The following is a 25,306-nucleotide window of genomic DNA, read 5'->3' on the forward strand; positions in this document are numbered from 1 at the left end:
AGAGGTTCCTTAATATATTTATAAGCCAACCCTGCTTCATTGGAAAGCAACCAACTAACGTCATCCTTACTAATTAATATTCATAAACAATGCCTTCGCCATTGGAAAGAAACAAACAAACGTCACCTCGGGTAGATTAATATTCATGAGCCATGCCTTTGGCAAAGGAAGGACAGCAAGGAACGTCATGAAGAGCGCATGCCTTTGCCATAGTATGATTGGTTATTTCGCTGGCCGTCATGTGTTTGTGTCCATGTGTGAATTACATTAATGGAGCACCGAAAGAAAGCCGTCATGAGAAAGCGAACGCGCTGTGAGAGCACAGGTGAGACTCATTATATATTCATGAATACAGAGCGAATATTGCGTGTTTAAATAGACTGTATCACACATGCATTCAGCAGATACACAGCAAATACACTGTTATTATGATCACATGTATGTGTGTTGGGAACAGTGACACCATATAAGAGTATTTGCATGTAGAGGACACACACACACACACGCACACACACACACACACAGGCAGACAGACAGACAGGAATAGTTATGTGGTGTCTTCTTACAGACGTCCAGTGTGTCGGGACAGAGACCAAAGGCGTTCAGTCTGAATCACACTCAACACATAACTAACCTGTTTCAGTTCTTCATTCCCAGCGGTAAAATAGCTTAAACCAGGGTCTGGTCTGGTTTGCTAGTTTTAGAGAGGTTTTGAGCATTTGCTAGTTGATCAAGCTAGGAGACCAGCTAGCTGAACACCAGCTTTGCTAGGCCGGGTAACCAGTTAAACCAGCTAGACATTAGGCTGTTTTAAAGGAATATTCCGGGTTCAATACAAGTTAAGCTCAATCGACAGCATTTGTGTCATGATATTGATTACCACAAAAATGTATTTGGATTCGTCCCTCCTTTTCTTAAAAAAAAAAGAAAAAAAGAAAAAATCTGGGTTACAGTGAGGAACTTACAATTGAAGTCAATGGGGCCAAGACGTAAATGTTAAAATACTTTTTCAAAAGTATAGCCACAAGATGTATTCAGCACACATGTTAACATGATTTTAATGTCATAAAATCATAAACTAACCTTTTTTGTGTAAAGTTATGGACAATTACCAACTTCATTGCAATGATGACATAACAGCGTAAACCCTAAAACAACTGCAAAAATGACGATTTATACAACGCTAGGGCTCAAATACACAACTCACTGTAACTCAATTTTTGCTTTTTCTTTTTTTTTTTTTTAAGAAAAGGAGGGATGAGGGAGTATTGACGCTGACTATCACCCCTGGAGTCGCGAGTTTGAATCCAGGGTCCTGTTGTGTGACTCCAGCCAGGTCTCCTAAGCAACTAAATTGGCACGGTTGCTAGGGAGGGTAGAGTCACATGGGTAACCTCCTCGTGGTGGCAATAATGTGGTTCTCGCTCTCGGTGGGGCGCATGGTGAGTTGTGTGTGGATGCCGCGGAGAATAGCGTGAAGCCTCCACGCGCTATGTCTCCGCGGTAATGTGCTCAACAGGCCACGTGATAAGATGCGCAGATTGATGGTCTCAGATGTGGAGGCAACTGAGATTCGTCCTCCGCCATCCGGATTGAGGCGAGTCACTACGCCACCATGAGGACTTGGGGAGAAAAGAAAAAAGAAAAAGAAAAGGAGGGACGTGTCAAAATATATATATAATTTTTTTGTGGTAATCAACATTATGCCACAAATGCTGTTGATTGAGCTTAACTTGTATTGAACCCGGGATATTCCTTTAAAGGCTGTGCGCATTCAAAGACTTCAATGTTTTACTGACAAGATACAAGGGCATGTTGTTTAAATAAGAATCCAGATTCATTATTGTGGGAGTATTCAGGATGAAATAGCTTCAGCCCTCATGCTGCTGAAAACAGGCAGTTTAATCATTGTGATTAATGCCTTTATACCATAAATTCATCATATGTGTATTGTGAGGACAGTATTGATGGTGTGTGTTGTCTTATGAAGTTTTGGGTTCCCTGCCATGTCGCTTCTCTTGCTCCCTGGGGGCCTAAAGTAAAAAACAAACAAACAAAAAAAAAAACTTAAAAATATATATATTTGAAGGTGTGATTTTTAATCTCGTTTTTCAGTGACACTGCTCAGTGAGGACTTTAAGACATTAGAAACATTACAGCATAATTTTCTGTAAAGCTGCTGTAAAACGATGTGTGTAAAAATAAAAATGACTTGACTTGTTGAATAATGTCATGGTCACTGTAATGGTAAGGTGTTTGATGCGCCTCCTACAGCAGAGTTCATGAGTCACATGCACGCACATCTGCTCCATACAGGATGAGGTTACATGTCCTTTCTTTAAAGAACAAGACATCAGCTTGAGCAGCTGTCTTCATCATTACAGCTGTCACACACACTCAAATCAAAGTGATAATGTCTCACTCTCAAACTGAACTGACTCAAAATCCTCTGGAGAAGATCTGGGTGCCATGGATGAGCAGCAGACTGAGACGCAGGAGAGGCTGTAAGTCACACGACTGGAGAAACATCTCTCACTGTCTCAACACTTACTCTATCCTCGGTCTTACGATCAGCTCACAAACATATGTTTTTACCATTATCATGCACACAGGTGTCTCAGACACGCAGTCATGTTAGTAACGAAAATTTCTTACTAACTGAACTTCAAAAACGCTTTGTAAAACCTTTGTGAACTAATTTTCATGTAGTATTTTCATGAAGTGTTTCTTCGTAAAATCTACTTTTTGTAAAAACCAATGCAAACTGCTTCTCACAAAACCATAGCAAACTAGTTTTTGTAAAATCTTTGAAAATTACTTTTTGTTAAACCTTTGTAAACTAGTTAAGAAAGTGTAATGGTCAAATAGAAAATGTATTTGTATTAAAAGCACACCGAGAATATTGTCTGAATGTAATAATACTGGAGTGTAATATCTGAGTATATTTAGTGATAATGTTCTAGTGATGTTTGTCATTGTGTGTGTGTCCTCAGGGCTGTTCACCTCACTGGAGTTCAGTTCACTGCCCTTTACACACACACTGAAACAAGACACGTGTACAGACAGAGTCTCTTAAGTCATGGAAATTAATCAAATATGTGGGAATATAAATGAGGCTTCTTTCTGTTGTAAAATCATAATGTGTGTTTAAACATGTGGTGTGTGTGTTTTAGCGTCCGTGCCGCAGTTCACTAACTCTCCCACGATGATAGTGATGGTTGGTCTTCCTGCACGTGGAAAGACCTATATCTCCAAAAAACTCACTCGCTACCTCAACTGGATCGGAGTTCCTACTAAAGGTGAGTTTCATAATTGAAAGAAATATTCCACTCAATCAATCAATCAGTCAATCAATCATTTGGCTTTCAGAAGCTCAAGACCTTCTTCCACATCTGATGAACTGTGCATTTATTAATGGCAGTTTGGGGTGCTATATCAATTTCATTGCATGAATGTTTAAGTATTGCATGACCAATATGTGTTTATCAAAGAGAATAGTGGCTTGTATTTATATACTACGTATTCCCATTTTATTTAATGATGGCAAATGAGGTGTAAACTAAATTTTGGTCCTGACATCTTAATAATATCGATAGGACCGATTAATATCTAAATGTTGATTATTAACAGCCAATTACAATCTCATTTGCCCTGTTGAGAAGGCAACTTTTGCTTCATGTCAGTGTTTTAAAAAATGGTATCACTTGATAGACTGAATGAATCCCGCTATCACTGATGTGAAACTGTTTTGACAGTGTATAACGTTGGACAGTACCGTAGAGATGCTGTACAAACTTACAAGAATTTTGAATTCTTCCGCCCAGACAATGAAGATGCAATGCAGATTCGCAAGTAAGACTCACACTTTATACTGATGTGTTTCATGACCAGTGAGCCAGTGATTATGTTATTAGAAATAATTTTACTGTTTGTATAAAGCTGTTCAGGTTGTAGTCCTAAAACCTGGAAAAGACTTAGTGGCTTTTGAAGCGACTGCGTTGTTGAGTTGTTAACAAGTTCCTACACAAGGGCTGCAACTGCCACAAAGATGCAAGTTTACATTCTTGGCGAATCATACAACTGTTGTAGTCCTAATGTAGCAACTTATTTGCAACATTTTTAAGAAGCACAGCAGCTGCACAGTTTATGTTTCAGGTATGACTGTGTAAATTATGTTATAGAACAAAATGTGAAAGTCTGTTCAAGAAATGTTAATCACTGACCTTATTTTAATCTTAAATCGAAAACTGCTTTTGTAAAAAAACAAATTAACCTTCTTGGTTGGCCTGCAAGATGATGTCATGACCCAGCACCTCAATAGATTGTGGTGTTTTTGTGTAAATTGTGTGTGTGTGTGTGTGTTTAGAGCATGTGCTTTGGCGGCATTGAAGGACGTGTGTAGTTACTTCACTCAGGATCATGGACAGGTGGCGGTGAGAGACACCACACACACACACACTCTCTCATACGCACACATACACACACTCCTTAACACGGTTACTGACATTTCCACTGAGCATGATCGATGATTTTAGAGATTTAGATATTATAGAGATCGATAGCACCAATTTCATCAACCGTTTCTCCTGCTTTTCTGTATCAGTTCCAGAAAAATCTGCAGTTTAAAAGCTGGTGAAGCAACCGTGGAAGCACATTGATAATATGTTTATGTTTTAAATAAAGATTTTTTTTTTTTCAACAGAACGGTTGTTTCTTCAATTCTGGATTTAGCTAGTGTAGTGTAAGTTCCCTTTTATGAAGTGAATCAGATGGGAAATGAAAGAGCTGAATGTGTGTGCAGGTGTTTGACGCGACCAACACGACGAGAGATCGCAGAGAATTGATTCTCAGTTTTGCCAAAGACAACGGCTATAAAGTGAGTAATGTTGATAACATCTCTAGAGAATCTCTAGAAACTTTTCAGAAAATATCTCTACAAAACATAGCATTTAAAGAATGTTTTCTTTCTTGTAGGTCTTTTTTGTTGAGTCACTTTGTGATGACCCAGAAATCATTGCAGAAAACATCAAGGTACAGAAAGAAATTGATTTCAGGATTCATGAATCACATCCAGTACAGTAGGGTTCAAAAGTCCTCACGTGAAAATGCTTCTATTTTGCGTTTTTCTCATTTTATACATTTTTCTTTTCTATATAAATTATATTAGCAGCAAAATGAACTGAGTGAAAAACTGAATTGAAAATGACATTTCATTTTTTCAGTTAATATGCTCAATGTCACAAATTTGCTTATTTGATTAGTGACCTACAAATAGTGCAAAATCTTCATTTCTTCATTTCACATCTTAACCTTTTTCAGGATCCTAAAACATTGTTTATTTCCAGGTTGAAATTATTTTTTGAATCCCAGATTTTGAAAATGGACTTTTGAATCTCATGATTGAAACTTGTCAATAACTTTTGTATTCAGATTGTATTTCACCCCCTAATCAGAAAAAATAAATAAATAAATATAAATTTTATTCCCAAATTCTCATTAAATATATACAGGTGCATCTCAATAAATTAGAATGTAGTGGAAAAGTTCATTTATTTCAGTAATTCAACTCAAATTGTGAAACTCGTGTATTAAATAAATTCAGTGCACACAGACTGAAGTAGTTTAAGTCTTTGGCTCTTTTAATTGTGATGATTTTGGCTCACATTTAACAAAAACCCACCAATTCACTATCTCAAAAAATTAGAATACATCATAAGACCAATAAAAAAAACATTTTTAGTGAATTGTTGGCCTTCTGGAAAGTATGTTCATTTACTGTATATGTACTCAATACTTGGTAGGGGCTCCTTTTGCTTTAATTACTGCCTCAATTCGGCGTGGCATGGAGGTGATCAGTTTGTGGCACTGCTGAGGTGGTATGGAAGCCCAGGTTTCTTTGACAGTGGCCTTCAGCTCATCTGCATTTTTTGGTCTCTTGTTTCTCATTTTCCTCTTGACAATACCCCATAGATTCTCTATGGGGTTCAGGTCTGGTGAGTTTGCTGGCCAGTCAAGCACACCAACACCATGGTCATTTAACCAACTTTTGGTGCTTTTGGCAGTGTGGGCAGGTGCCAAATCCTGCTGGAAAATGAAATCAGCATCTTTAAAAAGCTGGTCAGCAGAAGGAAGCATGAAGTGCTCCAAAATGTCTTGGTAAACGGGTGCAGTGACTTTGGTTTTAAAAAAAACACAATGGACCAACACCAGCAGATGACATTGCACCCCAAATCATCACAGACTGTGGAAACTTAACACTGGACTTCAAGCAACTTGGGCTATGAGCTTCTCCACCCTTCCTCCAGACTCTAGGACCTTGGTTTCCAAATGAAATACAAAACTGGCTCTTATCTGAAAAGAGGACTTTGGAACACTGGGCAACAGTCCAGTTCTTCTTCTCCTTAGCCCAGGTAAGACGCCTCTGACGTTGTCTGTGGTTCAGGAGTGGCTTAACAAGAGGAATACGACAACTGTAGCCAAATTCCTTGACATGTCTGTGTGTGGTGGCTCTTGATGCCTTGACCCCAGCCTCAGTCCATTCCTTGTGAAGTTCACCCAAATTCTTGAATCGATTTTGCTTGACAATCGTAAGGCTGCGGTTCTCTCGGTTGGTTGTGCATCTTTTTCTTCCACACTTTTTCCTTCCACTCAACTTTCTGTTAACATGCTTGGATACAGCACTCTGTGAACAGCCAGCTTCTTTGGCAATGAATGTTTGTGGCTTACCCTCCTTGTGAAGGGTGTCAATGATTGTCTTCTGGACAACTGTCAGATCAGCAGTCTTCCCCATGATTGTGTAGCCTAGTGAACCAAACTGAGAGACCATTTTGAAGGCTCAGGAAACCTTTGCAGGTGTTTTGAGTTGATTAGCTGATTGGCTTGTCACCATATTCTAATTTTTTGAGATAGTGAATTGGTGGGTTTTTGTTAAATGTGAGCCAAAATCATCACAATTAAAAGAGCCAAAGACTTAAACTACTTCAGTCTGTGTGCACTGAATTTATTTAATACACGAGTTTCACAATTTGAGTTGAATTACTGAAATAAATGAACTTTTCCACAACATTCTAATTTATTGAGATGCACCTGTGTGTGTGTGTATATATATATATATATATATATATATATATATGTGTATATATACACTTGTCACCAAAAGTTTGGAATAATGTACAGAGTTTGCTCTTATGGAAATAAATTGGTACTTTTATTCACCAAAGTGGCATTCAACTGATCACAATGTATAGTCAGGACATTAATAACATGAAAAATTACTATTACAATTTAAAACAAATGGTCAGAACTTCTTAAACTACTTCAAAGAGTTCTCATCAAAAAATCCTCAACATGCAGCAATGACAGCTTTGCAGATCCTTGGCATTCTAGCGGTCAGTTTGTCAAGATACTCAGGTGACATTTCACCCCACACTTCCTGTAGCACTTGTCATAGATGTGACAGTCACACACCTTACAGTCTAGCTGATCCCACAAATGATCAATGGGGTTAAGATCCAGAACACTCTTTTCCAATTATCTGTTGTCCAATGTTTGTGTTTCTTTGCCCACTCTAACCTTTTCTTTTTGTTTTTCTGTTTCAAAAGTGGCTTTTTCTTTGCAATTCTTCCCATAAGGCCTGCACCCCTGAGTCTTCTCTTTACTGTTGTACATGAAACTGGTGTTGAGCGGGTAGAATTCAATGAAGCTGTCAGCGGAGGACATGTGAGGTGTCTATTTCTCAAACTAGAGACTCTGATGTATTTATTCTCTTGTTTAGTTGTACATCTGGCCTTCCACATCTCTTTCTGTCCTGTTAGAGCCAGTTGTCGTTTGTCTTTGAAGACTGTAGTGTACACCTTTGTATGAAATCTTCAGTTTTTTCAAGTATTGTGTAGCCTTCATTCCTCAAAACAATGATTGACTGACGAGTTTCTAGAGAAAGCTTTCTTTTTTGCCATTTTTGACCTAATATTGACCTTAAGACATGTCAGTCTATTGCATACTGTGGCAACTAAAAAACAAACACAAAGACAATGTTAAGCTTCATTTAACGAACCAAATAGCTTTCAGCTGTATTTGATATAATGGCAAGTGATTTTCTAGTACCAAATTAGCAATTTAGCATGATTACTCAAGGATAAGGTGTTGGAGTGATGGCTGCTGGAAATGGAGCCTGTCTAGATTTGATCAAAAATGTTTTTTTTTTCAAATAGTGATGGTGCTATTTTTTTACATCAGTAATGTCCTGACTATACTTTGTGATCAGTTGAATGCCACTTTGGTGAATTAAAGTACCAATTTCCATCCGAAACAGCAAAATCTATACATTATTTCAAACTTTTGGCCGCCTGTGTGTTTGTGTGTGTGTGTGTGTGTGTGTGTGTGATATATATATATATATATATATATATATATATATATATATATATATATATATATATATATATACAGAATATTTTATTTAGACAAAAATAACATTATATTTAAATAGTAAAGTACATCATGTTAGTAACTGTTGTACTAAATATAAAATAAAAATCAGGTTTCAAATAAAAAAATACAGTTGCTATAAGTTAAACCCTCAAATCTAAAACATCCGAATGCATTACAGTAATTCGAATTTGGTGTTTGTGTGTGCTTGTCAATACTAAAGTTCTTATGCAAAAATAAAATTTATTGATTTAGTTTTTCATTTGATTTTGGGGTTAAATATGACCTGAACATTTCTTGTTCGTGATGTTCAGTTGGCTGCTGTAGAAGTCAGTGTGTTGCTAATAAAAGCGACTCTTGTAAAAGACGGAAGCAGTTTGCTTGATCTCTCTGTGACTGTTAGAAGATCAGCTTCTCTTTGTCTCTGCAGCAAGTCAAGTTGAGCAGTCCTGATTACATTAACTGTGATAAAGAAGAGGCCGTCGCTGACTTCCTCAAGAGGATCGACTGCTACAAACTCACATATGTTCCCTTGGATGATGAGAGAGACAGGTGAAGCATTTTACATAGAGTCTGAGAACACACTGAAAATCTGGAAGTTTATTTTAAACCTGGAAAAACCCCCAGAAAATTTGAGATATTTTTACAAATGTAAACAAAGAAATGTACAGTGAAATAATTCATATTCTGCACTATTTCAAGGTTGTTCATGTTTGTTCTGGACATCTAAACAAAGGTCTATACAGATGGTTACAATAATGTCACAATAAAACAGTTCCTAAAAATAGGACTGGTTGGCAAATATTCTTTGTTCAAAATATGATTTTCAGTTAATTTCTTTTGTTTAGTAGAAACGTGACAAGGAAATGTTTTCATGACATTCAGTCATTGGGGGAGCTTCGCTTGTGTTAATAAGTTCAAACATGAACAACCTTGAAATAGTGCAGAATATGAATTATTTCACTGTACATTTCTTTGTTTTACATTTTTAAAAATCTCAAATTTTCTTTTCTTGCTTGCATTTAAAAACACACAAGATGCTCTTTGAAACATTCTCAAATCATGCTGAATAACAGGATCATCAGGTTTTATTCACATATGCAGGCACCTGTCGTACATTAAGATCTTTAATGTGGGCAGCAGATATCTGGTGAATCAGGTGCAGGATCATATTCAGAGCAGAATCGTGTACTACCTGATGAACATCCATGTCACTCCTCGCACCATCTACCTCTGCCGTCATGGAGAGAGTGAACTCAACCTTTTGGGGCGCATTGGAGGAGATTCAGGCCTCTCAGCACGAGGAATCAAGGTTAGAAAACGCCTAAGTTTTAAACTTGAGTGTGTACAAACATGAAAGGTCAAATCATGTGGATTGTTGAGGAGAAGTGTGCTGTTACTTTTCTAAGTGATCAGACTTATGATTTTTACCTGGTGGACATTAACCTTAAATGCTTACCTCAGGCATTTAGTGACCCGGGACCTTATTCCACGCAAGACCAGCACAGCAAGATCCAGACACCAACTGGTCTCAGTACACGCTCCTTGTTTTCATGCAGTCACTAAGTGTTTCTGTGTGTGTGTCAGTTTGCAGCTGCTCTGGGCTCATACATCAGAGGTCAGTGTATCCTGGACCTGAAGATCTGGACCAGCCACATGAGAAGAACCATCCAGACAGCAGAAGCCATCGGTGTGCCGTATGAACAGTGGAAAGCCCTCAATGAGATCGATGCTGTGAGTGAGGCAGATGGCAACTACAGGTCCACAGATGCAGATGGCATTGGGTTTAGAGTGTGTGTGAGGTGATAGTGTTGTCATGAAGTGTGTGTGTTTATTCTGCAGGGTGTGTGTGAGGAGATGACATATGAGGAGATTCAGGATCACTTTCCGGAGGAGTTTGCGCTCCGAGACCAGGATAAATATCGCTACCGCTATCCAAAGGGTGAAGTAAGTCTATACCTGCTGCTCTCTGATTGGATCAGTCATGAATGATTTAATTAATATTAGGGCAAAGTTTGACCATATTGATATTGGCATCAGTCAAAAACTGTTTGATCTTATTAATAGAAGCGAAGCTCCCCCAGTGAGTGAATGTCATGAAAACATTTCCTTGTCATGATTCTACTAAACAAAAGAAATTAATTGAAAATCATATTTTGAACAAAACATATTTGGAGACGGTCCTATTTTTAGGAACTGTTTTATTGTGACATTATTTTTTCTTGACAATTGAGCATTGCTTTATTGCATTCAGATGTTTTACTTTGAGTTTTTTTTTTTGTCTTTTTCATTATTCTCAGTGGTGATTCTCATTAGATTATTATTGCTGCAATAGTGTTTGTACTGTAATAAAAATAAAAAAAATTTAAATCATAAATGAAAGCCTAAATGAACAACAAATGCTACCATGATGCCTAAATTATAGGACTGTCAACTAATAAAATATTTTAATCAAATTAATTACATGACATGCTGATTAATTAATCGAATTAATCACAATTAATCGCAAATACAATTATTTCAGATTCATTATAAATAATATATAAATAATACATAATAAACCAATTCTAATATTTAGGGCCTGTAATAAATATAATAATTAAGATATTCAGATTGAAAATATTGCATTATTGTGGCAGACGAGTAAAGTATTGTTTGGACATTACAAAAAGTGGCTTTAGATGTCATTATTATATTGTTTGTTTTATTCCCATATCATTAAACATAAGCCTAGAGTCAGTCAACAGTACTCAATCTAAACGTCATTTGTCCTGTTCTTACAGGAAGTGTTCTTACGGTCCGTCTGTGGTATTTTTAATTACACCGTCAGTTTATGTACATATGAGTCAGACGGACACTTTTGGGGCATCTCTCAGTTTTCAGCGTCATAAACGGCGCATTTTTAGGACACTGTGTCAAGTTTAAAGTAGTTTGTCTTTGAAAATCACGTCTCGAGATCCCTGCATTCTGTTGTGCTTCGTCAAGCTGTAAGAATGTGTCTCTTATGCTACATCTGAATATGCATACTTCCATATTATAAACAGTATGCCAATGGAGACGTATGTCCGAATCCTCAGTATTCAGACCTACTATTTCAGGCGAGATTGTGAAGTGCGGATCAACTGGAGAATCTACTGTCCTGTATTGCTTTGGGAGCTGAGGTAAATTCAAGTTCAAAGTGCTGAATTTAAACAAATGGTGGTGAACCACGAGTCAAGTGGCTCTTTTAAACTGTAAGTGATATATATACCAAGAAAGTGGTTTCTTGTGCTTATGTAGTGCTTGTGTAAGTAAGGGATAATGTACAGTCAGTCGGTTGTCATCGCAAAATAATTTTATTTTGCGATAACAACCAGCTGACTGAACATTATCCCACTTATTACACGGCTACTAACCGAATACATGGATATAAAACATTGATTTGAGTTGAAATTATTTTATTAGCTCACTTGTAGAGATCATACAGTGATCAGATAAGCAGGAACGATGGCTCAGATACCTGGACGAGCGGTCTGATACATGGATATGCGGTTGTTACTGAGAAATATCAGACCTCTGGATGGCACCATTGATCAATCAGATTTGAGTATTCCAGAGAGCCGTGTAATAATTAAACCTATTACATCACATGTTCAGGTCACGGGACAATGCCCACATTCCTGGATTAAGTACTGTATGTCTGGAATCCATTCACCTGCACACCTAAAGAACAAGAACTGTTTCACCAGCCAAGAAGTGCGTGCGTCATCAAATGTAGCGCATACGTGATTTCTGATGCTGGGTCAATGTGAGGTTTGTGAGGTTTGTTGAGGTGCGCTGATTGCACCCTGATGACGCGGCTCATAAAAACACATGTACTTCAACCTTGAATGGGTCTGATGTTAGGAAAATATTTACTTTTTATTATGCAATTTACAAATGGGTCAGGAAGCATGACTAATTGCATAAAGTTTTTTAACCCTTTATTTTTTATATAATTAATCATCCATCTATCTGTCTATTTCAAATCACGGTAATTATAATGGGTTGGATTGGGGTAGGGGTGAAAAGTGCTTAATTGTCAGGACAATAATGTCACAATGCATGTAAAATAGGGTTCATTTTCTTCATTCAGAATGTAATTTCTCATTTCTTTAATTTCTTGTTATTGGGATGATATATGACCTGAACTTGTTCCTGACAGGTTTTATGAGTTAAGATTTTGTACATAATACAATTTAATGATAGTGATAAAGACAAGACACACAAACAGGGAGATTTTACAACTAGCACACTTTTGTTAACTGGCCAAAAATAAAAAGGCAGATATGGGCTGATTAATTAGCGTGACTGATATATCCGTCTTATCATTAATTTTGTATTAGCCATCAGTGTCCCTCGCTCTAGATATCAGTCCAACATTAATTAAAGGACAGAGCTATTGTTGGGAATACATCAATGCCCATGCTTTAAATGAATGAATATTGTCAATTAAAAAAACAAGACTTGTTTTAGTTGTCCTATTGAATTGTGTATTTTAATGTGTGTGTGTGTCCAGTCATATGAGGATCTGGTGCAGCGTTTAGAGCCTGTGATCATGGAGCTGGAGCGGCAGGAGAATGTTCTGGTTATCTGTCATCAGGCCGTCATGCGTTGTCTGCTTGCGTACTTCCTGGACAAAAGTGCAGGTATAGACTTACTGGGGCTACATTACCCATAATCCATCATTCACACAGTGGCTGTGTATTACAATCTGCATATCACTGAATTTGTACTCTTTCTTGTACATATCTTGAGTGGACAGTCTAGAGTATAAATGTAAATGTGTTTGTATAAATGTAATTTCTGTTGTTGTGTAATGAACGATCTGTCCTTTCTAGATGAGTTGCCGTATCTGAAGTGTCCTCTCCATACTGTGCTGAAACTCACTCCTGTGGCCTACGGTCAGTCTCTTTTATGTTATCAAATCTGTCTAAACACTAGAGCAGTGGTTCCTAACTAGGACATCACGTTGCAATCCAACACAGAAATTACTTGTCATACAAAAGTGAACACAAATGTCTTAAACATGAAACATTGAAATGTATTGGTATTAATGCTATATATTTATTATATTTACTATGCCAATAAATCACAGCCGAAGCACATTGTCATCAGGACAAACCATGTTTAACCTGTATTTAATGTAGTCTGGTCCATATTTTCTTTTACCTTGTGAAAGGTAGTTTTTGAGGATGAGGGCATGTCATACAACCTGTCCATGTTGGAATCTGTCTGATTTGGCTGTCTTCTACCAAATGACACAGTACAATAGATTTTGACTTGACTCACGGCCTTTGATGTCAACAACAAAGATATGGGAAGCATTTGTTGATAAGCTTGTTTATTTAATTAATCTAGGTATATATACTTATAGATGAACGTGATGTCACAGTGCAGGCAACCACGCTTCCGGGCTCTTCAGAGCAGCAGATTTTAAAGGTGTTTTTGAGCAGTGCTACAGTTTTAAAAATCTTTTAAAAATTATATAATGTAAAAATGTTTGTTAAAAGGATAGTTCACCCTCATGATATCCCAGGTGTGTAGGGCTTTCTTTCTTCATCAGAACACATTTGAAGAAAAATGTAAAAATATCTCATCTCAGTAGGTCCTTAAAATGCAAGTGGATGGGGTGGCCTGGGTACCTCAGCGAGTATTGACGCTGACTACCACCCCCTGGAGTCGTGAGTTCGAATCCAGGGCGTGCTAAGTGACTCCAGCCAGGTCTCCTAAATGGGGCGCGTGGTAAGTTGTGTGTGCATTGCGGAGAGAAGCATGAGCTTCCACATGCTGTGAGTCTCTACGGTGTCATGCACAGCATGATAAGATGCGCGAATTGCCGGTCTCAGAAGCGGAGGCAACTGAGACTTGTCCTCCACCACCCAGACTGATGTGAGTAACCGCACCATCATGAGGACTTACTAAGAATTGGGCATTCCAAATTGGGAGAAAAGGGGATAAAATAAAAAAATGCAAGTGGATGGTGATTTCATGTTTGAAGCTCCAAAAATCACAGACAGTCAGCATAAACATCATCCATACGACTCCAGCGGTTAAATTAATGTCTTCTAAAGCGACATGATCACTTCTGGTGCAAAAAAATATTAATATTTAAGTACTTTTTAATAATAATAATTCCTTACATTTATATAGCGCTTTTCTAGGCACTCAAAGCACTTTACATAGTATAGGGGGAATCTCCTCAACCACCACCAGTGTGCAGCATCCAACTGGATGATGCGACGGCAGCCATAGTGTGCCAGAACGCTCACCACACACCAGCTACTGGTGGTGAGGAGAGAGAAGAGTTATAGAGCCAATTAATTGATTAAATATGAACCATCGCTTCCAGTCAGGAACAGTATATGCATTCACCAGAGCACTGAGTTCATGTGGTCTCTCAGGTGACATATTCGTGTTGGCATGTTACAGACGTAATCTCACGTTTTTCTCTCTGTTGAGACATCCAGGGAAAGCACACAAACGCACCATTAGGGCTTTTCACGCTTTAAATTGTTAACCCCAGGTTATTCTAAACCCAGGTAATCAGAATCCTGGGTTATCCTTTTTCATGTCTTACACTGTTCATACTTTACCCTGGATTAATAATTAATAATGGATAATCATGGGGGCCTGGGTAGCTCAGCGAGTAAATACAATGACTACCACACCTGGAGTTCGCAAGTTCGAATCCCAGGGTGTGCTGAGTGACTCCAGTCAGGTCTCCTAAGCAACCAAATTGGCCCAGTTGCTAGGGAGGGTAGAGTCACATGGGGTAACCTCCTCGTGGTCACTATAATGGGTTCGCTCTCGGTGGGGCGGGTGGTGAGTTGTGCGTGGATGGCGTGAAGCCTCCACATGCGCCATGTCTCTGTGGTAATGCGCTCAACAAGCCACGTGATGAGATGCACGGATTCGTCCTCCGCCACATGGATTGAGGCGAGTCACTACGCCACCGCGAGGACTTAGAGCGCATTGGGAATTGGGCATTCCAAATTGGGGATAAAAAAAATAAAAAAATAATGGGTATTCATGTTCCAGTGTTTCACACTGTACATTCATAAACCCTGGGTTAACATTCTTATTTGCATATTTGCAGTGTCGATAACACTGATTGGACGAATGCAGCTAGCGACGGACCTGTCAGTGGTGCAGCTCTGTTCTTCTGTAAAATGTCGGCAAGCAAATCGGCTCTGTTTGTCTTTCGTCTTCTGAAATATGCCACGAAAACACAGAATGCTGTCTCTTCATCACGGCAGTTATCTTGTTTGCCACCATTGTTCGACACTTTACTCAGATGGAGAACATAAACGGTGCGTGAAATTTTCGGCGATGGTACAAAGCCCATGAATATTTAATAAGGTAAGCACTGAGGACCGCATTGTTTCACACTGTATACCTTTGGCACCGCAACGTGGGGTTAACACCGCAAATGGGGTGCTAACCCTGCTCCAGAGCGGGGTTTCCTAACCCCGGTTAAAAAGCAGTACTAACCCCCTTTCAAAATTACAAGTGTGAAACGTTTTAGAATGGAGATCACCTGGGGTTAAGTGCAGTGTGTAAAGCCCTATTGTGAGTAAAGAAACAGATACAAGTATAGATCTAAACCAAAACCAACAAAGCTTCTGCACAGCGTTCCTCTTACACAGTTGTAAACAGCACTGCTCTTCCGTGTGTGTCGCACGTGCGTCAGTTCTCGCGCGAACATGCCAACGCGACTGTCACGCGTATACCATTGCTGAATGGAAGTGATGATTTAGAGTTAAAAAAGTACTTAAATATTGATCTATTTCGCACCAAAAATGACTATATCGCTTTAGAAGATATCAACGACGTTTATGCTGACTGTCTGTAATTTGTGGAGCCTCAAAAGTTGAATCACCATCCACTTGCATTTTGAGGACCTACTGAGCTGAGATATTTTTCTATTTTTCTTCAAACGTGTTCTGGTGAAGAAAGAACGTCATGAACGCCTGGGATATCATGAGGGTGAGTAAATCATGAGAGAATTTTCATTTTTGGTTGAACTATCCCTTTAATGTTAATAATAGTTATTATACAGGGATATACAGTATGAAGGTTTTAACTTTGTTTCAGTTGCCCTGTATGATTTAGACGTTGATAACAGGTTGATGAATACACATCCTCACATGCTTAACACACTTCTAAAGCCTCAGAAATGTGGCATATAAAAATTAAAACTACTATATGCCTTTACTGCTAAAATTATTGGTCCAAATACAGTTAATAATATTTGACTTGTTCAATCTAAATTGGCTGTATTAAGTTTGAATATTGAATAAGTAACTTTCTGTAAGAAAGACATATTTTAGAAGTAGTCTATTTTATTCACATACCCTTTTACAAACAGCCAGGATGTGCTGTGGTCTGGGAAAGATGGGGTCACTTTATATCATACATGTTGGTCTTGTTCATACAAGATCATCGTTTCATCATATTTGGTCTCTTATCTGTCCAGGGTTTGCACTTTGGAAATTAAAAACAGCCATTATCGATGTTTTTCACTTCGTGATGTGTGGCAAATGGGTCTTAGAGCAGATGCAATCACAATGACAGTGAGCTGTGAAATCTCATAACTTAAAACTCAAAACCCTGAGTTTGTCCTGATCCACCGATCCTGATGGAAATTTTATGAAGCCAAAATCTCAATGGATCTTTCGGAAACGGGGTGTTTGAACTACATAAACAGCACTGGGGTGCCAAGAGAACCCAAAAATGCAGAGCATATGTTTGTAAACAGTAACTTCATCTATGATCAGTTGTATTTTATTATTTGCATATAACATTGTTTTTCCTTAATGTCTATGACTCAGAGACAGGGACTAGAGCAATTCAAAGCTAAATGATCTCTTTCCTCTTGTCTTCGCAGGTTGTAAGGTTGAGTCCGTCTTCCTGAATGTTGAAGCAGTGAACACTCACAGAGACAGACCTGTGGTGAGCAGTCAGACTTTCATTATACCACTGAATTGAAGAGTACTTCCACAGTTACATCTGAGAAGCTTTGGAAAAATTAGCTACAATGTACACATTTAAAAGTTTAATACAAAGCAGTGTATGAAAGATCATGTCAGGAGCGCTTATCTTTTGAGTAACCAGATGATTTATGTGATTCTGTAGTGTCTGGCTCTCCTTTATTCTTCAGTAGCCTTCAAACCCTTTCAAACTCAGGTGTTGCTCTTTAACTGTCAGGTTTCAACCAAAGAAAAGCGAAAAAGACACACAGGCTGTCTCAATCCCTAATGAGCTGCCTCACTGCTTACTGTCGACATAGGCAGCAATCTTCTAAGGCAGCATCTTAAATGTCATGAAACCTCATAAGTGACTCATTTGAAATGCTCTACTTAAGCAGGAACTCTGTTAATGGTCCTTCAAGCACCACACAAATAACACTACTTATGTAAAGCGCACAAGACTCAATAAGCGGTCACAGTTGAATTCAATAGAGTTTGATGTTAGCATGTTGCTTTGCTGTGAGGCTGTTAGATGTACTGTCTGTTCAATATGTTGTTATTTTACATGGTTACATACATATTCGTACAAGTTAAGTATTTAGTGCCACAAGGCTATGTATTGGGTCCTCTGCTGTTCTCCTTGTATTCGCTTCCCTTAGGAGACATTTTCAGGAAACATGAAATTAATTTTTATTTTAATGTCAATAATACACAACTTATATTTCCTCCAGATAGATTATTGTAATGCAGTACTTTGAAAATGCGTTGATCCAAAATATATATATATATATATATATATATATATATATATATATATATATATACACACAGTGCATCTGGAAAGTAGTCACAGCGCTTCACTTTTTCCACATTTTGTTATGTTACAGCCTTATTCCAAAATGGATTAAAATTCATTATTTTCTTCAAAATTCTACAAACATTACCCCATAATGACAACGTGAAAGAAGTTTGTTTGAAATCTTTGCAAATGTATTAAAAATAAAAAACGATAAAAATCACATGTACATAGGTATTCACAGCCTTTGCCATGACACTCAAAATTGAGCTCAGGTGCATCCTGTTTCCACTGATCATCCTTGAGATGTTTCTACAACTTGATTGGAGTCCACCTGTGGTAAATTCAGTTGATTGGACATGATTTGGAAAGGCACACACCTGTCTATATAAGGTCCCACAGTTAACAGTGCATGTCAGAGCACAAACCAAGCCATGAAGTCCAAGGAATTGTCTGTAGACCTCCGAGACAGGATTGTATCGAGGCACAGATCTGGGGAAGGGTACAGAAAAATTTCTGCAGCATTGAAGGTCCCAATGAGCACAGTGGCCTCCATCATCCGTAAATGGAAGAAGTTTGGAACCACCAGGACTCTTCCTAGAGCTGGCCGCCTGGCCAAACTGAGCGATCGGGGGAGAAGGGCATTAGTCAGGGAGGTGACCAAGAACCCGATGGTCACTCTGACAGAGCTCCAGCATTTCTCTGTGGAGAGAGGAGAACCTTCCAGAAGAACAACCATCTCTGCAGCACTCCACAAAATCAGGCCTGTATGGTAGAGTGGCCAGACGGAAGCCACTCCTCAGTAAAAGGCACATGACAGCCTGCCTGGAGTTTGCCAAAAGGCACCTGAAGGACTCTCAGACCATGAGAAACAAAGATTGAACTCTTTGGCCTGAATGGCAAGCGTCATGTCTGGAGGAAACCAGGCATCGCTCATCACCTGGCCAATACCATCCCAACAGTGAAGAATGGTAGTGGCAGCATCATGCTGTGGGGATGTTTTTCAGTGGCAGGAACTGGGAGACTAGTCAGGATCGAGGGAAAGATGAATGAACCAATGTACAGTGACATCCTTGATGAAAACCTGCTCCACAGCACTCTGGACCTCAGACTGGGGCGAAGGTTCATCTTCCAACAGGACAACGACCCTAAGCACACAGCCAAGATAACAATTGAGTGGCTCAGCCAGAGCCCAGACTTGAACCCGATTTAACATCTCTGGAGAGATCTGAAAATGGCTGTGCACCGACGCTCCCCATCCAACCTGATGGAGCTTGAGAGGTCCTGCAAAGAAGAATGGGAGAAACTGGCCAAAAATAGGTGTGCCAAGCTTGTAGCATCATACTCAAAAGAGACTTGAGGCTGTAATCTCCACCGGAAAATAGTAATAGTGAAAATTAGACATGATGTAGAAAGTCAGGTTGTGCTTAAAATAGTAAAAAGTACTTAAAATTTAAAGTACTGTAGGCTCACCGCCTCATTCACATCATAATAAACATTTCTGCTGAAAAAGAGCTTTAATGGTGCTGTAAGCAATTTTAGCGTTCTGAAGCTTTCATGTGACTGAGCCGTTGATAGCCATGCCCCCTCATTTCAAAACCCTGCCCTCCAAAGATAATTTTGAAAACAAAACCGAGCAAAAGAGCAGCATTGTTTGTTCCTGTGTCTGTCAAATTCAGCAGTAGCACAATAGCACCCTCAACTGACAAACATTACACTGTGTAACAAATTGATATATTTATTTTTTTTCCTGGGTAGTAAGTGTTATTTTCTAATTGCTTATGCCTCAAAAGTATAGAAAATGGCTATTATTCCCCACAAACTTTGCTTTTGTGACCAGGACAGTGATATTTTGAAATGTACCTATTTCCAATGAGAAAACGGGTGAATTTGTGTCTTTTCGTTCACATAAAGTCAGAAAAAAATAACATATGAATCCAAATTAACACAAAAATGACTACAAAAGATTTAGAAGAGTAGTTTTTTGAGATTTACAATAATACTGTAAATCACTTTCATGAATCAGCCCCCAAATGTAGTCTCCCATCATGTTCTCGTTATACTGTCCTTGGTAGTGGCGTTCAAAGTCCAGTATATCCTGATGGAAGCGCTTGCCTTGCTCCTCCGAGTACGCTCCCATGTTCTCCTTGAATTTATCAAGATGAGCATCAATGATATGAACTTTTTAGGGATTTCAGAGGTGGAGCTGAGGAGAGAAACCCATACTACCCCAACCAAAAAGACCTCAATGATTTGATTAGAGATCTTGGTCTCACCAAGCCCAGTGCCGAGCTTTTGTCATCTAGGCTCAAGCAGTGGAACTTGTTGGATGAAAGTGTGCAAGTTGCAGATCAGAGGAAGCATCACCAACCTTTTTCCAGCTTCTTCACCCATCAAGATTGGCTCTGCTTCTGCCACAATGTGACCAGCCTGTTCGAGGTAATCGGAATCGCCTGTAACCAGAATGAGTGGCGCCTCTTCATTTACAACTCATCCAGGAGCCTCAAAGCCGTGCTGCTCCATAATGGTAACAAGTACCCTTCTCTTCCCCTGGCTCGCTCGGTGCACCTCAAAGAGGATTACAACAGCATCAAGACCTTGCTGGATGCCTTGAAGTATGATGAGTATGGCTGGGAGGTCATAGGAGACTTCAAAATGGTGGCATTCCTGATGGGTCTCCAAGGCGGTTTTACCAAGTTTCCCTGCTATCTTTGCCTTTGGGACAGCAGGGACACCAAGGCACACTACCACATGCGGGACTGGCCACAGCGGACAGAGTTCTCTGTGGGGAGGAACAACATCAATTGGGAGCCACTGGTGGACCCCCGGAAGGTGCTGATGCCACCACTGCACGTCAAATTGGGCCTTATGAAACGATTTGTCAGAGCTCTAGATAAGGAGTCGGCAGCCTTCAAGTACCTTTAAGACTTCTTCCCTAAGCTGTCTAAGGCAAAGGTCAAAGCCGGTGTCTTCATCGGACCACAGATAAAGAAGATCCTAGAGTGCAATGAATTGTGAAGTGAAGATTGACATTTCCCTTGCCTCATTCCACAAGCTTGAGTTTTTGTGCTGTGCTTGTTGCATTACATTGGTAAAGCATTACATTTACCTTATCCATGAATCATGTGATTCCTCAAGTTTGGTCATTAATGAGTTATCTCGGAAGCATATTTTTGCTACTTACAATTTGAGGAGCACATCTGCGATAGCCAGAAAATCTATTTATAGTGGCAGCTCGCTAGATTTTGAGACACAGCCAATCCCACATTTAACTTTTATATGTTGCAGCTGGCCATGCTATGTGACTGCTATCATGTGTAAGCCTATTCAATACAGGCAATGGTGCATATACAGTTTTATTCATATATAGATGATCAAGACGATGTTTAACTAGCACGCTGGCACTGGTAAGAAATGTTATGCTGATGTGAGATAATGTGCCAGTACAATACACACAAATTCAACTTTTCTGTTCACTCAACATTCATTAAGTCTTAAAATGGAAGTTATACTTCAATAGTGATGTTAATCAAAGGTATAAAACTCTGACGAAACTGAACTCAAATGAAGCTCTTGTGGGGTGAGATCTTTGTGTAAGTGGCATTAGATTGAATCCCTCACCACCCCACAGAATGAGGATGCTCATTGCAGTCACAGCTCGCTGTACCGCTCCACTCGTGTCCAGCCCATGGCAAGTCCCGCACCCACCAGAGCGCCCTGTTTGCAGGATCTGGGCTTGACTGAACTCAGTCTGCAGGTATCAGACTGATAGATCATACACTCAATTACTACTAACTTGAGGGTCTGTAATCCTCTAATTCCTAAAGTCTTATTCATGCTGTGAGGTGCTAATATACTCACAATAGTTACTTTCACACAAACAATGCATTTACTTTACTCATGGTAACTCAAGGCTGATCTGTCTTTAAAGGTGTCTAAGTAAACATTAAAAATCAATTGGGCTATGGAAAAAATGAATGGGATTTTTACTTTCACTTGTACTCCACACCGTTTAGTTCTATCAACAGCTGCTGCTTGAAAGTGTTCAAAATATGCATAAAGCAGTAAACAAAAAACAAAATAAGCATAAGCAATAAGCAGAATCAGATGGAATCTGTGGACTTTCTTCACATTTTCTGTGCTGATTTTGAGAGGAAAAAGCTGCAGAATTCTATGGAAGAGGTTTAAACACACTGAAACGTGTTAAAGGGAGCTGAGAGTGCCAACATATTCCCCACCCCTTGTATGTTCTTTATTAAATGTGTAGAAGTGCATGCGCAGGCCCTTCAGTCATGACAATATTCCCAATATGGCACAACCTCAAGCCCAGCAGTGAGCCATGTCCCATCATCCAACATCAGTGTCTGACCTGCAGTCGTGTTGCTACACACATTATCGTGGAAAGCCTTCCCAGAAAAGTGGAAGCTGTTATTGCAAAGGGGGAATTGATACCAATGGTTTTTAAATTGATGGGTGTTTTTGCCCACATTGTGTATTTGGAACAATAGTCTGACATTTGCCCCTGACATCCCTTAGTTAATAGTTGGGTGCTGTGCAGTGAGATATACACAGTATCTGTGATGAACAGGTGTTTCATGCCACAGCTGTTACTATATTGTATATTTTAGCACAAATAGAATCCAGTCAGCTCTAGTGGTCAACAGCACTCAAAACAGTTTGCATGTTCATAACAAGCAAGATACTTTGGAAGACGTGTTAAGTAAATATGGTTTATATTTGGGATTCAGTCTTATAATCCTGCATGAACACAAACCACAATAATTGAACATCCTGTGGACATACAAATGCATGACTTTACAAACTCAAAATAATTATTTCATCCTCCTCTCAGTATGTTTCAGAAATGAGTTTATGTGATACTGATGTGGTGTTATTGTGATGTTTCAGAATGTTGATGTGGACCGAGACCCAGAAGATGCTTTACTGACTGTACCAGAACACAACTAGATGACAAGTGCAATTCTCCATGAAACACTACATACAGGATATTTTCCTTATTTGTAGGGAACTGACGTGTCATTTTTTAATAATTGTGATGAAAATGGCAATAATTGTGGTTTATTATGTTAAGTGGACTAGATGAAGTCAGGAAGATGTCATGAAATCACATAAGTTTGTTTAATACTTTAATGAAAACTTAACAAGAGAAAGCCAGCTCGCAAGAATTCAGTATTATGACATTTTAACAGTTATTTTACATTTTCATAATGTTAATTATATGGTAAAAAGTGGCGCTGCAGCTCCTTTATGAGACAGATGTTGATGACTGCTGGTCCAGATCATGTTTGATGAACTTTACAGCACACAGGGTTCATTCCGGTGAAAATGGAGATCAATGTGTAGAAATTAATCAGAACTCGTATACATGTTAATATGTAGCTGCTCAAAATCGGGAAAAACATTTAATGTAAATGCAGGCTGGTTTTCTAGTGCAGAAGTGACCTGCAGTACTGATTAAGACTTATAGTTCACAGAATAATTTAAAATCTATTACATTTTTAGTATTTTAGAGCAGTGAGTGAATACAGTATTGGCATTGATACTGGATGAAAACAAGCAGCATGAAACTGTAGAGTTTTACACCAACACTTGTCAGACGATCATGAACTTTTTGCCTCTTGATAGCTGGAGTGGCTGTGCACGTCCTGGATTATGCCATCTCACATCAGGCAGGTCAGAACATGGAAGTAGTGATATGCAATTTGCACGTGAAATATTTTATGAAAATATGCAATTGTTTTTTAACGTAATGTCTGCAACCATGTGCCTGTTGTAATGTGTTGTATGCAGTTGCTTTGTGCTTGTGTTGCCATGAACAGTTTCTTTTAAGGAGATATTTCACTTTGACATGGGCGGCTGGTATGAAACTCATTTTTCTGGTTCTTCCAGAGTAGAATACATTAAGTGAGAGTTCTGTATCAGCTGCCCATGACCTCAAGTGTACTGAAGTGTTTGTGTGGTGCCGTCACAGGATTATCACATGACTTCAGTGCCAATGTAATAAGACAAAAGTGGAATAGAGCTGTACAGGGTGTTGTCATGAAACCTAAACCATGAGTTCCTTCAGGTGTTTCCAATAGGTTTTTAGAATGGTGGTTTGTGATTTATGAATAAGGCCAGTGGTTAACATGACAAGAATATCACGTAGTGTTCTGCAACATAAATTACACACATTCATACCTCTGATGTGCATTTAAAAGCTGTTGTGTTTTTTAAAAACTCGTGTATCTTTAACTACACTTTCTTACAATCACCAACCCTCAAGTAATCGAGTCTCACGAGCCAGCTCGCTTCGAGTTTGACATGACAAAATGAATAACTTGTGGTTCAGTACGTTTTTCATTAACTAAAAAGAACAAGCTGATATGTTTTGCAGCATAGATTCAAAAGAGCCAACTCATGAGAGAATCTGACTTCATTGGTCGTGCTGTTCATGACACAAGGTATGATTGTACAACTAAACAAAAGCCTTTACAAGTGATGTCAAACAGACATGATTTTACTGAAAAACCCAGAAGAATTCCTGAGGGAACCTGTGGTAAATGTGTTGGCCTACAACGTCATGATAACTAAACTTATTAAATTCTTGAAATGTTTTATGGATTTAAGATGAATATGAAAGTCTTTTCAGTGTTCATCTGTATCAATGTTGCACAGAGGAAATGTAATACAGATCCCTGCTGGAGTCACGACTGGTGCACGAAAACAAACTGTGATCGTAAATACAATACTGTACAGGGAGTATTGTGAAAAGAACTTTAATTTTGATTTCAAACAATATTTCAATTCAAACATTTAACAAGTAGCATTTTCACATATGCAGTCTGTTAAAATGAAGCATGTTTTGGTTTCAGTAAACTTGCGCTCTGACTTATTGAAAGATGTCTAACAGGACCGTACTGCAGTGGTTCATGTTCTTGGTGTTGTCAGCAGTACTGGCCTCTCTGAACTGCTGTGTCCAGCTCTGAGGATCCTGATCATGAAGCTGTTAGAGAAGACATCCATCAATCAACAATAGTACTGAACACAATTGAAATCTTATTATGAGTTGCATTAGTGTAATTTATGTGCT

General features: G+C 38.8%; 1 protein-coding gene across 5 annotated transcripts; it reads left to right on the forward strand.

Moving 5' to 3' along the window:
• Positions 1-233: 233 nt before the first annotated feature.
• Positions 234-24,842, forward strand: LOC127419207 (6-phosphofructo-2-kinase/fructose-2,6-bisphosphatase-like). 5 transcript variants are annotated; one of them, XM_051660420.1, is made up of 16 exons: positions 277-325; positions 2,317-2,504; positions 3,174-3,299; positions 3,756-3,852; positions 4,367-4,433; positions 4,802-4,876; positions 4,975-5,031; positions 8,858-8,979; positions 9,532-9,739; positions 10,015-10,161; positions 10,270-10,374; positions 12,965-13,094; positions 13,287-13,349; positions 17,336-17,400; positions 21,845-21,970; positions 23,122-24,842. In XM_051660420.1, exons 2-16 carry the CDS (start codon positions 2,414-2,416, stop codon positions 23,179-23,181), a joined length of 1,539 nt encoding a protein of 512 aa, XP_051516380.1. In that variant the 5' UTR covers positions 277-325; positions 2,317-2,413; the 3' UTR covers positions 23,182-24,842. The 5 variants fall into 5 exon arrangements, with proteins under 5 accessions (XP_051516381.1, XP_051516384.1, XP_051516380.1 ...); XM_051660421.1 differs by lacking the exon at positions 2,317-2,504 and having other exon boundaries at positions 234-325; XM_051660423.1 differs by lacking the exon at positions 21,845-21,970 and having other exon boundaries at positions 283-325.
• Positions 24,843-25,306: the final 464 nt, after the last annotated feature.

The sequence above is a fragment of the Myxocyprinus asiaticus genome, chromosome 28 (assembly GCF_019703515.2).
Source record: "Myxocyprinus asiaticus isolate MX2 ecotype Aquarium Trade chromosome 28, UBuf_Myxa_2, whole genome shotgun sequence".
Lineage (NCBI taxonomy): Eukaryota > Metazoa > Chordata > Actinopteri > Cypriniformes > Catostomidae > Myxocyprinus > Myxocyprinus asiaticus.